The sequence below is a fragment of the Drosophila ananassae genome, chromosome 3R (genome assembly GCF_017639315.1).
Source record: "Drosophila ananassae strain 14024-0371.13 chromosome 3R, ASM1763931v2, whole genome shotgun sequence".
Lineage (NCBI taxonomy): Eukaryota > Metazoa > Arthropoda > Insecta > Diptera > Drosophilidae > Drosophila > Drosophila ananassae.
This window is the reverse complement of record NC_057930.1, coordinates 22,588,337-22,602,784: the sequence shown is the minus strand read 5'-3', so window position 1 is coordinate 22,602,784 and position 14,448 is coordinate 22,588,337. Positions and strand designations below refer to the sequence as shown.

Below are 14,448 nucleotides of genomic sequence, written 5' to 3'. Positions count from 1 at the left end.
GGAAAAGGACACGCTGTCTGCGAGATGGGCGACCGCGAAAGACATTTATTGTATCCTTAGCGCGGCTGACAGACGCGTGCTGAGACGATGATGAATTTGCCGCCGCCGATGCCAGTAGCTCCGCCCACAGGACCACGCCTACAGTGCCAGCCTTCTTCCTCAATCCTCTCCCTGTCGACGGTACAAAGTGAAAAACCCTGCTGGCAGGCCAACGAAGCGACAGAAATGACGACAGGCTGCCTTTGGGACGGACTGGGGCGAGCAGAGTGACGAAAAAAATGCAAATAAAATGCCGGCTTATTGAGTCAGTGGTGCCGCAATGAACGGCGGTAGGAGATGGTTGGTGTTGGGTGGTGCTACGGAGTGGGTGGCAAACAAGACACTTTTTAGTTGATTGAAAAAGGTGATGTCAAGGTTTTTCACTTTTCTTCTATTTTATTCCCTCTTTGTTGACCTTTTTTTTCAGCTTTTCGTTAAATATGATAGAAGTTTTGCACTTTGATAAGCAAATGCTTGGGTCTGGTGGGCATTAAAGTGGCCAAAAGGCGGAGATGAGGACGAAGGCGGGATCCAGGATAACGAATGAAAGTGGCCTGTAATCGCTGAAACGGGTAATACATAATTGAGTAAAAGAAAAATGCCATAAAAAGTAATTTCAATTGGCCAAGAAAAGGCAGATACTTTTCACTAAAATTATCAAGGTTGGAGAAAGTAACTTTTAAAATAATGAAAAAGTAAAGAAAATTGCCAAAAAAAATATTTTTATTCCATAATTTGGTTTTTGCAAATGGCCACCCCAAAAGTAGGCAATGGTTTTTAACTTTTTAGTCTTTGAAAGCCAAGATTTATTGAACTTCAATCTGACTTTCATTAATTTCAATGAATAATTATTTCCCATCCTTTCCCCATATATTAACCTCTGCCATTTTGAAGCTTACATTAACCTGCAGATGTTTTCCCATTTATCAAGATGAGATAGGTTCCGAAGGCATTCCGCTCGGGATCATCCAAAAATATAAACTCGCCCTTATAACTGGTATTCTTATAACTAAGAATACCAGAAATGTAATAAAATACGAAAAGGAACAAATATGCAAAAATAAAAGGCGTCAGGTGCAGACTAACAGATTCACACCCGACACCCGAAAGGTGTATCACACTGGGATATCCTGTTTTCGCATCCATCTCCAGTCCAGAGGCTGCTTACTCAGGGGCGTCGCGATATAATATTTAATTTAAAATTGTATCCCCTGGCATTCTTTTTTTTTGATTATGACTTTGCGAAGGCAAGCGAGCGGCAAATGAAAAAGTGTCGCACTTTGCCAAGGAGTATTTTATTTAAGGACCTGTCTGTCGCTAAATCAGATTGCAATGAAGACGGCCAAAGGCAGGAAGCGATTTCCAAAGGATTTGTATCCCGCTGTCCTGGTATCCCCCAGTGACACTTTTCGCGTGAATGCCACTAAATTTGGAAATACATATGAAAAAGTTACGAAAACCTTTAGAGGCTTTATTGATTAACTTTACTCAAAGGAAACCGATACGATTAAGGGGCAGAGTCGCTTTATATGTGTGGGAATTTATTCTTTCCCATTCCTTTCCTTTTCCCTTTAGAAATACAATGTTTGCATATTCAGTTTATATACGGCAATTAATTAAAATTCAATTACCGACAAAGCAGGCACGTACACAACCACACAGCCATGCTCAATCATAATTTAAAATTTTGGGCCAAAAACCGAAATTAACCAAAATGAAGAGAGCCAGGAGCAGGCAGGACAATGTCGACTGGTTACAATAATTATCATGTGTTTGCGGTGTTCCTTGCTAATTGGAAATTAAATCAGATTCTCATTAACTGAGAACCGGCCTGGCAAATAATTCATTTACTTGAATTTGCCACTTTGAATTGCACTTCTCCAGGATCCATGTGCCGTATCCTGTGATATCATTATCACCTTGTGGAATTGCTGAAATATTTGCAGAAATATTTGCAAATACACCCAATAATTCAACCATTAATAAATAATACTGTATGCAGGATATGCGAGGTGACAAAACAGAGGAAATCCGACAGATGAATGATATTTGCGAAATAAAAAATCAATTAATTCGCCATTAATTACAGATTCATTACACAAGTCAGAAATCATATGAATATGAAATCCGTTGCCATCACAGTGTTTGTACAGTTCTATCTGTTCAGTCCATAATGATTTAAAAATCAGAATTTAAAGTGAAGAACCTTGAGAGACATTTAATTTCCTGGAAAAAAAGCAAATTCCATGAATAGCTAACCATCGAGTAAGGCGAAATAGTAGACAAACTGAAGGGCAAACAAACAAGTTTTCATAAATATCAAATTACATTGTTGCACATTTCACTTTTTCAGCAAAAATTCCTGTATTCGAGTGCCAGGCATAAATCATCATCGGAGTTGTTAACCTGCCATGTAAAGTGAAGACCGGTTTTTGTTACTTGTGCAAACAAACTTGTTTGTTACTGTGTGTGTTTGTTACTTGTCAAATAACTTGTGCAATAACTAATAAAATGCGAATGTTTGCAGGTTGCATAAATTGCCAAAACATTTGTAAATATTTCAGTTGCATACATATTCCTCCCTGGTTATTTTTTTGGGGTTTTTTTGGACCAGCGAGAGAAAAGCTAAATATTTATTCAACAAATATGCAATAAAATGCATAGGCACTTTTCATACCCATCACATCACAAACCATCCCACCGCCCACTTAACGAAGTTTGTGAGAACATTTTCCACATTTCGACTTCCCTGCTCTGGCATTGCATGACAAATTGCATTTGAGGTTTTTTCACATGGACATTGATTTAATTACCGAATGAATTTCCGTTTTCCATCCGTCCGACAATGCCGAGAAGAAGTCCAGAAAGTAGTTTAATTTCCCTCAAGTCTGGCCTGTGAGGAATTTGCATATGCACCGAATCCGTATCCGAATCTGAATCCTTTTTATGACTGCCACTCCGGTTGTCCAGCTGTCCGGGTGTACGGCTGTCTGCCTGGTTGAGTAATTTCATTATGAGTTTTAAGACTTTTAATTAATTTAAAAAGTGAACAATTTTACACTCTTTCATAACAACTCCGGCTGCCAACCAGACCCAGACCCATACCCAGACTCAGGCCGGCTTTTGTCTGCCGTAGTCGACCCAAGCCGGAAGAGTGGCATAATTTCCGCACCGAACTTGATGCAAACATTTCATCTGCATTTCGAGTGGACCAGGACCAGGGCCAGCATCAGGAGTAAGACCAGGCAGGAACCGGACCCTCACCCGGACCCGGCATCATTTCGGGCATCGACAGCATCAACATCAGCATTCAATTAATTTTCCGTACTTTTGCCATCCACAAAAGCGAAACTTTTGCATTCCAACATCCGGCATTGTTGCCAACTTGAATGCTTATTTACGGACATAACAGCCGTAGAGCCCTGCCGGCTCTGCGGATTATGCCCGGACATCATGAAACTTGTATCGACTCCTTTAGCTGGCAAATGAAATGCCAAGGATCCATGACAAATGGCAGTGAATATGATTTTCTTACATTATACAGAAAGTTGAAATTTACTTTTTTAAAGAATTTTTTGATTTTCTCTGAATTCTTATTCAGGATATGCCATGACTTTTGTGTTAGTTTAGTTTTCTTTCCTAAACACTTTAAATACATTAAATCATACACACCACATACTTTCAAACTTAAAACTTATTTAAACTCAAAAAAAAAGTAATATAATTTAAAAAAATGTCAGCCGAAGTGGAAGAAATGTTGAAGCGTTTTCAGAACTTCAAGAACATCGTAGGGATCATGGTGATCGACAACGATGGGATTCCCATCAAGACGACCATGGAGTACAACCTCACGCTCCATTATGCGGCCGTGATGCAAACCCTGAGGGAGAAGGCCCAGCAAGTGGTCCTCGACCTGGACGCCACCAACGAGTTCACATTCCTCCGACTCCGGACACTAAGACACGAGGTGCTGCTCTGTCCAGAAGTGGATTACTTCATCGTCGTCCTGCAACTGCCCTGCGATTAGATGGGACGCCAAATGAAGACCTCCAATCTGCAAAATCTAATTTGCTGCAAAAAATGAATTACAATTAAATTAAATTTAAGAGCGATATACAATATTTGGTAATTGAAATGGGTAATTAACATATTATCGATTTCGTCATCCGGTGCATTCCATCATTAATGGCAGTCGGTTCTGGAAATTATTTGCTCTGGGGATTGGAATTGAATTGGAATGCCATTTGCGTGTGGCTTGCAGTCTTATTCAATATGCATCCTTTGCCATCCGCGCGTATGTGTATATACGTTCCCCGCATCCTTTTTTTTCCCGTCCTGGGCAAACTCATTTACAATAAATGAAGACTGACTGAGGCAGCCACGAAACAAATAAACTTTTTTGCGGCCCTTGCCAGGATGCCCTGGATGCCAGCATGCAAGGATGTAAGGATGCCAGGGTAACCGAAAAAGGGTGAACAGGAGGTGTAGGAGGTCCTCCTCCATTGGGTTTTGCTATTTTTTATTTAATTAAATATTTTACATGCAAAGTGCATTATGAGCATTGGGGGACTCGAGGCAACCATCTCCCCGCCCACCCCAGACCAACTTGACTGGGTCGAAAGGACTCCCCAGGGCCAGGACATCGATGCCAATACCTCTATCCATCGGTGCATTGCTGACGAGCTGTTCACTCGTGATAATTACATAAACATCCGACTGCATCAGCAGTAAAATTGTTGCACGGGACGAGAAATAGCATTAAGTCCGACTCCGGGACCTTAGCTGCCTTGCAGCAGGCAGGTGTCCTTAATGATGGTTGAGAGGAGTTGAGCTGAAATTCATAGCTGAGTGACTCCGGGAAATGTTGAGTCAGGGTACTGGATGGAAAACGGCAAAAAAAAGTTCACAGTTCAGTATAACATTTCTTTATTGTTTGACTTTAAAATCTGCTATTGATAAGGGGTTCTTTGTGGCCACTCAGCAGAAGATAGTGCCCAAGTTCCTGGAAATGTTCCAGAAACTTGGGAACAATTCATACCCCTCGGACAATCTGGAAGATAAGGTGGCCAAGTTCTACAATCTCTGCAGAAATAACGGCAATGTTACCTTCTTGGATGTAGTGCAGCCGGATGTGAACGTTCCCTGGCCGTACAACACAACCGAGGGTGGGGATTGGCCCAAGGAGCGCTTCCAGTGGCTTAGAACTCTGGCAAAGCTACGACGCTACGGTATGAAAAATGCGTTGTTCCGGTTGAATCTCAAATGGGATGCGGGGAGCTCCGTCTACCGGGTGGTGATTAAAAAGCAGCAGTTCGAAAGCCCCAGCGACTACATTCAACTTGATAAGAGAGATCTGATTGATATGGGATTCGACTACAATCGAGCGGAATCACTGGACTACGATATAGACGAACTTCAGGACGAAATTAAGGATCTGGTTGGGGAAACCGAAGATTCTGTGCCCCAGCTGCTGAGCCTACGGGAGCTGAAAAGCAAACACGGAGTGTCCCTTAGTTCGTACCTTGAGATTGTGTTTGGTCATCCGTTTCCGTTCAGTTTTCAGGTCGAGGTGGAGGATCTGGACTACCTCGCGAAGATTTTCAAGCTGATAAATGGCAAGGACCAGGAAGTGGTGGCCCTTTATCTGATGGATCGATTTGTTTTCTCTATGCATAAGTCCGCTCGACTGGAAGGTAGATGGGAACAGAAGAGCCTTTGCACCAAGATTTTGCGGACCTCCATGGAGTTTGCCAGCAATCTACTCTTTGAAAAGCATGTCTTGGGCGAGAATAAGCTGAAGGAGTTTCAGATCCAAATGGATCGTTTATTCGCAGCCGTTCGGAAGCAGTTTAACCTTAGGCTGGACAGAAGCTCTTTGAATGTTTCCTTTACATCGTCCTTGCGAAGGAATCTCAACTCTCTCAGTATAAATATTGGGAACATGCCCAAGGACCAGGATCATGAACGCTTTGTTACCGATTTCTACTCGGATCTTCGTGTGACTAATGATGACAAATTTGCAAAATTTCATGTGAAAGCCCTCGAGTTCCGGGAACGTAATTTACTAAAGAGATTGAACAACCCCACATCCCCGTATCCACATCCTGAAGATCCAGAAAGCTCCCTAGAAGTGGGAAGTGTGGTAAAAGGAAACGTCATCATCGTGCCCTACAATGTCCTCCTGGAACCATATTTTATGGCCAATTCACATGATGTTTTTAAGGTAATGGAAATCTGATTAATATTTGGAAATCCATTTAAATAAATTTTACTTTTCAGATGAGCATGCAAGGCTTTTTCCTAGCTAGTTTAGTTGAAAAAGCTCTGTTTCCCGAGGAAGTTAAGGGATATAATTGTCAAAAATACGACCAATTCCTGTCCATATTCGATGACCAGAGGTTGTTGACCAACCGATCTTCTTGCCAACACGATGATTACTTCAAAACTTTAAAGGAATTGGTTTTCTTGAACCTGGTCCACGAAGCCTTCTTCTCTCAGGGATCAGGATACAGTCTGGCGCAGCCCGAATTCACCAAGATGTCGCTGGAGCAGCTCTTCTTCCTGAACTTTGTCCAGACCATATTTAATAACAATGTTTACTGGGAAATCGAGGGAGTTGCCAACAATCCACTGCTCCAGCTGACATCCTTTTCCAGGGCCTTCAATATACCATCATCCGCTTAAGTGCTTACAAAAATAAAAAATTTTGTAAAATATATATATTAAAAAAATAAGTAAAAAATATAAACAGTTTAAAGTGTCTAATCTAATCTAGGGCTGACCCCGTCCGATATCGGTCACTTGCTACATTGGATTAGTCATTAAAATTTTGCTGGTTGATCAGTTTCTTGGCAGAGATGATACGAGCATCAAGTGTATTTCCATGGGTCGGTTGCCTGTTCCTTTTAGGGCATCTAGAAGCAGCCGGGATACAAAAGGAGGTCAGATCCTCCAATCAGGATGACCAAATAATTTTCAGTCGAATGCTGGCGGCCATGGAACCGTCAGTGGATCCTCTCGATGACTTCCACAAATATGCCAGCGGAAATTACGGATCCTCGGATAACAGTGTTAATACAAATTATAGACTACATGTGGCCACGCAGGAGCTCATCATTCCAAAGTTAGTGGAGGTGTTCCAACAATTGAAAAACAGTTCCCACAAGTCGGGAAGCCTCGATGAAAAAGTTTCCCAGTTCTACAATTTGTGTGAAAAATATAAAAGAATTTCCCTCGAATATGTGCAGCCAGATGTTAATCTTTCCTGGCCATTTAATACAACTGAAGGTGATCAGTGGCCCAAGGAGCAGTTCCAATGGCTCAGGACTCTCGCCCGATTGCGTCGCTTTGGCATGAAAAATGCCATCTTCCGGATGAATCTCAAATGGGAAGCGGAGAGTTCCCTCTTCAGAGTGGTGATCGGGAAGCCACAGTACGCCTCATATAGAGACTATGTAGATCTCGAAAATGAGGATCTGATTGCGTTAGGATTCAGTCACACTCGAGCGAAGTCGTTGGAGTACGATATTGAGAATCTTGAGAAGAATATTAGAGACTTGGTTAAAGAAACAGAGGCTTCTGTTCCCCAGACTTTGAGCCTAAAAGACCTAGAAAATATACACGGAGTCTCACTCGGTGCGTACCTCGAAATTGTGTTTGGTTATCCTTTTCCTTCCAGTTTTCGGGTGGAGGTGGAGGACACGAACTACCTGATTAAGATAGCCAAGTTGATTAATGGCAAAGACCAGGAGTTGGTGGCCACCTATCTATTTGGAAAATTTATTTCGTTTATTCAGTCATCGCTTCGGTTGGAGGGACTATGGCATCCAAAAGGCGTTTGCATCCAGATTTTAAGGACCTGCATGGAGTTTGCCAGCAATCTCCTCTATGAGGAGAATGTTCTAGGCGAGCACAAGCTAAAAGAGTTCCAGACCCAAATGGATCGTTTATTTACAGCCGTTCGGAAGCAGTTTAATCTTCGGTTGGACAGAAGTTCTTCGAATGCCTCCATCACATCGTCTTTGCAGAAAAAACTCAACTCTCTCAGCATAAACATTGGAAACATGCCTAAGGACCAGGATCATCGGCGCTTTGCTACTGAATATTACTCAGATCTACTTTTGAATGATGACGATAATTTCGGAACAAATCATGTGAAAGCGCTAGAGTTTCGGGAACTGAATTTGCTGAAAAGGTTGGACCAGCCCACAACACCGAATCCATATCCTGAAGATCCAGAACGTCCATTTGAGGTGGGAAGTGTGGAAAATGGAAACGTCATCATCGTTCCCTACAGCCTCCTCGTGGAACCCTTCTTTATGATTCATTCTCATGATATCTTCAAGGTAAATGGGAATATTCCTAGCGGAATTTCAACATGAATTTAATTTTTAAATTAATTTTCAGATGAGCACGCAAGGCTATATCCTTGCGAGTCTAATAGAAAAGGCTCTGTTTCCCGAGGATTTGATGGAATATAATTGCCAGAAATACGACCAATTCCTGTCCATACTCGATGACCAGAAGCTGTTGAACAACCGATCTTCTTGCAACTATGATGATGACTTTAAAATATTAAAAAAATTGGTTTTCTTAAACCTCGTCTACGAAACCTACTTCTCCGAGGGATCAGGATTCAGTCAAGCGCAGCCCGCATTTACCAAGATGTCCCTGGAGCAGCTCTTCTTCCTGAGCTTTTCCCAGAATATATTTGGTAACGACGATTGCTGGAAACATGACTATGTTCTTTATAATCCATTACTCCAGCTGGCCAGCTTTACTCGGGCCTTTAATGGTACTAGATTGGCTTAAAAACTAAAGATTTTAATTTTATAAAATGCCCAACAAATTTTCGATATTGAATTAATATAATAAAGGATCGTATATTTTCTTCAAATCCATCTAAAATTAGTATCAATTTAGTCCCAAATGGTGCCTTAATAGGCATGGGTGGACAATATGGCCCCCAACGAAGGCTGTATCTTGGCCAATTTCCACCCGATTCGTTACCTTAAATGATTTGGAAAACGATCATTCTGCATCAAAACCTAACAAAAAAATATTTTTCATATTTCATATTTTTATTTTTTTGTCCAATTTTCTGGGGCATCATCTTCAAAAATAGTGAGAGATGCATGGAAAGACATTATGGCCCACAGTGATGGCTGCATCCAATTTCCAAACCGATTCTTGCCTGGAATACCTTGATCGATTTATAGATAGATTGTCTATCATTCTGCATAAAAAAAAAACCAAGGGGTAAAGAGTGAATGCCAATAATTTGTTTTACAAATGAGTGACTTTCTGCCAATCCATATGATTTAAAGCTCTCATACAAATCTCAAATAGCCTCGTAAAAATGTTTCCAAGCGCTTTAGGTATGAGGACGTCGGATAGGTAATTTGCAAATGAGGAACTGAACATAAAGCAAAAATATCGCTTCCCACCAACTGCTCTATATAAGGGTAGGTAGTTGTGTTTTGGTTCTAAAACACTCCACAATGGCCAAAAGTGGCATAATTTTTCTCTTGGCAGTGGCTGAAATCACTGCCAAACAGCATATTTCCAATCTGGAGGCAAAGATTGTCGGTGGAGAGCCCTTGGAAATTCATGAAGTTCCTTGGCAAGTGGCATTGCTGGAAAATGGATCCTTCGGCTGCGGTGGAATCATCTATAGTGACTGTGTGATCCTGACTGCAGCTCACTGTGTTTATGGCAAAGATGAGGAGTTTCTCTCAGTCCGCGGCGGATCGGCCTTTAGAAGTTCTGGCGGCACTGTAGTGGTGGTTAAAAAAACAATAGTTCACCAAAATTATATTCACAACCCAACAGTTTTTAAAGATTCCAATGACATTGCCGTACTCATTCTCAAGTCCCCCCTGCCTCTCGATGGAAAAACAATGCAACTTATTCAATTGTCAGAAGTTCGAACAGAACCAGAAACACCGGCTGTGGTCAGCGGATGGGGAAAGATCTTCAGCAGTCCTGTCTTCGGCGCTACTAAGGAACTTATGGCCACCGTTCTTAAAGTTCAAAGCCCAGATCGTTGCAAGAAAGCCTACGATGCCTGGAGTACTCTATTCGGCGTGAACCTTGAAATTGGTAAAAAGTGGCCCGATGGTCTAATTTGCGCATCTAGTACGTTCAGCAATGTTTGCAATGGAAACTCTGGAGGTCCTTTAGTCAGAATGGACTCCGATTTTCAATACAAGCTCATTGGCATCGTTTCTAGAGGCTCCCAATGCCAAGGTCCTGATGTCTTCACGGATACTTTATATTACAAAGAATGGATCGAGCACACAGTTACTAAATACAATCTTAACACTTTCTTTAGATCTTAAGAAGATTGAAAAATAAAGTAAAATATTTATTAAAATATTTATATAATAAAACAAGAAAGTGACACAATATACACTATTTCCCTTGAAATTGAATTTTAAATAACTTTCCGTAATGGGACCTACCTAATAGGTAGTACCTATCAGTTTCTATTGGCATATTTAAAAAAAATAATGATATATTTCGAAAGCAACTTTAATTTATTTGACAAGCGATAAGGACTTTGAACGAAACAGACCTCTCGCTTGTGGATTGTTTTTTGTATAAAAGAGGGGGTTTCAACCTTTAACCTTTAAACCGGAAATATTGCTCGGAGTAAACCTAACTATTGTGGATACGGTCAGTTGCCGGAAGTCCTACATAGAAGGGAATTACACTTTTCCTGAAACCGTGGTTTGTGCCCACCAATGCGGCAAAGACTCCTGCCAAGGTGACTCCGGAGGACCTTTGGTGACCTGGCCCAATCCCAAGTTAGTTGGTATTGTTTCTGGAGGAACAGACTGTGCATTTAGTTATCCGGGATTTTACACTGACGTTGCCCTGTTCAGGAATTGGATTCTTCAAACAATTAAAGAATTAAATATATATTAATTATTATACTATACATTAGATGAAATATCATTCATTTAGATCGGTTGCCTACAGAAAATTTTTAATTCTTCGGCTATATATAGAGTTTCCTCGCGCACGCCTAGGCATGCAGGTCGTCACCTCGTGGACTGCCGTCCACAGTGATATAAAATTGTAAAAAATAAATAAAAATTTGTAAACTTAAATAGAAATGTCACTTAAAAGATCTGATTTGAAAACTCGGCAGTCGACTTTCACCTGTCAGCATGTCCGGCATTATCGTTTTTCTGTGTCTTCCAGTCATCGGTTCTTGTTTCCCCTGCGCCATGTGTGTGGTATCCACAAGCCAATAGTCGAGCCGAAGGCCTATAGTTAGGAGCTACCACTAGTTCTTATCGTGACCTGTTATCCGTGATCCATAATTGTAGACTTATTGTTCGGCGCTGCCTAGCAATGTCCAAGGCGGGAAATCAAGTGAAGCTCGCATCCATTCATTCATCATCCTTTTCAAATGATCATGGCATCTATCCCCTGGAGAGAAACAGGCTATTGCCGTCAATGCCGCCGCCATCATCAGCACCGGCCCCGAATCCGAAGCCGTCGAAGAAACCGCACATCCTGGAACTGCACGAGATATTTCTGATGCACGATCACCGCGGCGACAACAAGATCTCTATCATCGACCTGGGCGACTGCCTTCGGGTGATGGGCGCTAATCCCAGCGAGGCGGTGGTCAGGAAACACATGAGACAGCTCGAGGCTGGTTGCCTGCACAGGATCTCCTTCGACGAGTGCCTGGCGGTGTACTCCAGCTTGGGAAAGCATGCCAGTCGACCGAGCACCAGGCGACAAGAAATCGAGACGGAGCAGTTCATATCCGGCCTGAGGCTCCTCGACGCTGAAAACACCGGTTTCCTGTCCGCCAAGCAACTCATACACATCCTGACCCGCTGCGGCGAGTGTCTGAGCCAGATCGAGGCCGACGAGCTCCTCCAGGGACGGATCAACGAAAAGGGCATGGTCAACTACAAGGATCTGGTCCAGTTCATAGTGACGGGCTAAGGGGAAAGTCGAGGCGAGGGCGCGGAAGGAAAGCCCAGAAAGTCATTTTATTATTTGACAGGTGAAAGTTGTTTCAAAATAAACAGTGTATGTTGCATTTCCCAAGCAGGGGAAATTGAATTTGTTTTTTTATTCATCAGATAGATAAATAACTAACATCCTTTGGTGTTCCATCCATGATGGTATTTCGTATTGATAGGAAAATAATATAAAACCCAAAGACACTTAATAATGCACTGAAAAATCAATCCCCAGCCAGGCTCCCCAACCATCATTATTCATCCAGTGTACCACGTATGGTCCTCATCAATTGTTCACCAAATTTCGTTTCTCCGCAGCCATGTCCAAGTCCTTTTCCACTGGGAGAAAAATGAATGACCCAAAAACAGAGCTCGTGGCAGCATCGGACAGCTGTGTTCATCATCCAGTCCCAGAATAAGTGCAATTGATTGCAAATAATTTCAATGCGTTGCCAGGCGTAATTCCAAATCCAGTATTTCGCATCCTGGCCAGCCTTGGTCAGCGCTTTGGCCAGGATGTGGGGGGTTATTGGGAGGATTTATGGATGCGGATAGAGAGCGGATAGAGAAAGAGGACTGGAATGTGGTGGTCGTGATGGCAATAAATGCAAAAACATGCACTGCCTTTGGATCGATGGGCAGCATATGCAAATGCTGTCAAAAACATCCCAATTGCTGGCATATTTCCGACACATTTCGATTGGTTTCATTTTTCTGGGGCAGGGCTACATTTTCTAAAAAGAAAAGTACAAAATACAAAAAAAAAGGATAACGAAAACAGGCCATAAAAGTCAAAATCAATTGGAATAGATTCATTCAAATAGAAGGAGGATGGAGTTGCTCAGCGTGAGTCCGCAGTTATTGAATTTTTATGCCCCGTACGATCGAAGACAGCGAAGGATATTAACTTTACTGAATCCCACCAACAGTGTTGTCTTGTTTAAAGTGAGTTTTTAAACTCAGATTCCTTTTAAATAAATTTTAAAGAGATCTTCCCAAAAGGTCACATCTAATGCCTGGAAACACTATCGTGTAAGTCCCATTGCTGCCAAAATAGAACCCTACGATACCCAGGAAGTCTCCATCAGTCTGAGTTACTTTGATTTCGACGAGAATAAAAAATACGCACATCGCTTCCGTATCCAGTCCATGTACGATCCCCCAGATCGATGTAAAAGTGAGAAAGTGCTGGCCATCTTCCTCAAAGCCTCACGGTGTGACATTTCTACGTTGGCGTTGCCCGTGAACCTCGAAGCCAAGCCGATATCCTTGTCAAATTCTTATGTGAAGTCCACCCCCTGTTTGAAAAAGATTGCAGTCGAACGAAATGAAAAACTGAGGCCATTATGTTCCGAGTGTCCGACCCGATTGAAAATGTACAAAAATACGAAAAACAGTGAGAAAAAAGGATTTCTATCCAAGTTGGTTCTGGTTGGCTCCTTGATGGGAGGTAGGCAGAATGAAGTGATCTTCAAGGAACTAATCTTAAACTTTAAAAAATATATTTTAGTTTTCCTCACAGCTTACTTGCAACGCCAGATGATGCAGGAACTTTTGATGAACAACTTGTTTCCAGATCAAGGTGAGCCAGAAGATGATTTTGAGGAATTTTAGAAAAAATAATGTAATAGTTAAAATATATTCGATTTATTTATTTTCTATGAGCTTCTTTGAGTTTGTTTCTATCCAATCGCGAAATTTGTAGACATTCGTGTAGAGGGAGGGCAGTTTGGACCACCCACACCCATGTCCTTCGACAGCGATTCCCACAACAAACCCACCGTAGATTAGAGGTCCACCATAGTCCCCCGGACAGATGTCGTACTGATTGTAGAAGGTGCAGAGCAGCTCCTCACCAACCTGTTCAACCAGCTCCTCGTCGCAGTAGCTGCGATTCCTGACCTTGGCCATTCCATGGAGCAGAAGCCTCGGCATTCCCAGAATCTGTAGACTCTGCTCGCCCCACCCGGCATTGCTGCAGAAATTCTGATCCGCCGGCTCCTCCTCGACAATCGGTAGCTTCCTCACTATACCCGCCAGGGCCGTCCATTTCAGCCACAACAGAGCAATGTCATTGGGAGCACTATTTTTTAAAAACTTATCGTGGACTATAATCGAAGTCACTGGGACGACTCGGCCCTTTCCTTTGGTCCGATCGTCGGTTCCCACCTGAATGGAGACGTTGTCCGCCGCAATTCCTGCAACACATTGGGCGGCCGTGAGGATAATACGACTCTCGATGACGGTTCCCCCGCACTCGTGATAGCCGTTGATCCGAACCGAGGCTATGAAGCTCCACATTTTGATGTCAGCCTCGAAGCCATTATAAATACTAAAGATATTCCGAGAACAAAAAGCCAGTATCAGAAAGAATTTCAGAAACATTCTGACTCTGGGGTCTCAGATACGAAACTAAACA

At 42.3% G+C, this 14,448-nt stretch overlaps 7 protein-coding genes across 7 annotated transcripts; 6 read left to right on the top strand and 1 right to left on the bottom strand.

The window, feature by feature from the left end:
- Nucleotides 1-3,635: 3,635 nt before the first annotated feature.
- Nucleotides 3,636-4,153, top strand: LOC6498096 (dynein light chain roadblock-type 2). The gene has a single exon (XM_001962037.4). It carries the CDS (start codon nt 3,773-3,775, stop codon nt 4,064-4,066), a length of 294 nt encoding a protein of 97 aa, XP_001962073.1. The 5' UTR covers nt 3,636-3,772; the 3' UTR covers nt 4,067-4,153.
- A 151-nt stretch (nt 4,154-4,304) lies between these two features.
- Nucleotides 4,305-6,723, top strand: LOC6498097. The gene is made up of 2 exons (XM_032451782.2): nt 4,305-6,262; nt 6,319-6,723. The coding sequence occupies exons 1-2, from the start codon at nt 4,901-4,903 to the stop codon at nt 6,721-6,723; spliced, it is 1,767 nt and encodes a 588-aa protein (XP_032307673.1). The 5' UTR covers nt 4,305-4,900.
- Nucleotides 6,724-6,797: 74 nt separating this feature from the next.
- On the top strand, nt 6,798-8,923 carry LOC6498098 (neprilysin-21). Its single transcript, XM_001962039.3, has 2 exons — nt 6,798-8,384; nt 8,446-8,923. The coding sequence occupies exons 1-2, from the start codon at nt 6,897-6,899 to the stop codon at nt 8,848-8,850; spliced, it is 1,893 nt and encodes a 630-aa protein (XP_001962075.3). The 5' UTR covers nt 6,798-6,896; the 3' UTR covers nt 8,851-8,923.
- A 616-nt stretch (nt 8,924-9,539) lies between these two features.
- LOC6498099 (trypsin epsilon) lies at nt 9,540-10,379 on the top strand. The gene has a single exon (XM_032451543.1). It carries the CDS (start codon nt 9,540-9,542, stop codon nt 10,377-10,379), a length of 840 nt encoding a protein of 279 aa, XP_032307434.1.
- Nucleotides 10,380-11,169: 790 nt separating this feature from the next.
- Nucleotides 11,170-13,693, top strand: LOC6498100 (myosin-2 essential light chain). The gene is made up of 3 exons (XM_044716132.1): nt 11,170-12,974; nt 13,032-13,479; nt 13,540-13,693. Exon 1 carries the CDS (start codon nt 11,401-11,403, stop codon nt 12,007-12,009), a length of 609 nt encoding a protein of 202 aa, XP_044572067.1. The 5' UTR covers nt 11,170-11,400; the 3' UTR covers nt 12,010-12,974; nt 13,032-13,479; nt 13,540-13,693.
- LOC6498101 lies at nt 12,666-13,693 on the top strand. Its single transcript, XM_001962043.4, is given in 3 exon segments — nt 12,666-12,974; nt 13,032-13,479; nt 13,540-13,693. Coding segments are annotated over 3 exon segments (852 nt in total). The 5' UTR covers nt 12,666-12,674; the 3' UTR covers nt 13,644-13,693.
- On the bottom strand, nt 13,677-14,330 carry LOC6497438 (trypsin beta). The gene has a single exon (XM_001962042.3). The coding sequence runs from the start codon at nt 14,328-14,330 to the stop codon at nt 13,677-13,679; it is 654 nt and encodes a 217-aa protein (XP_001962078.3).
- Nucleotides 14,331-14,448: the final 118 nt, after the last annotated feature.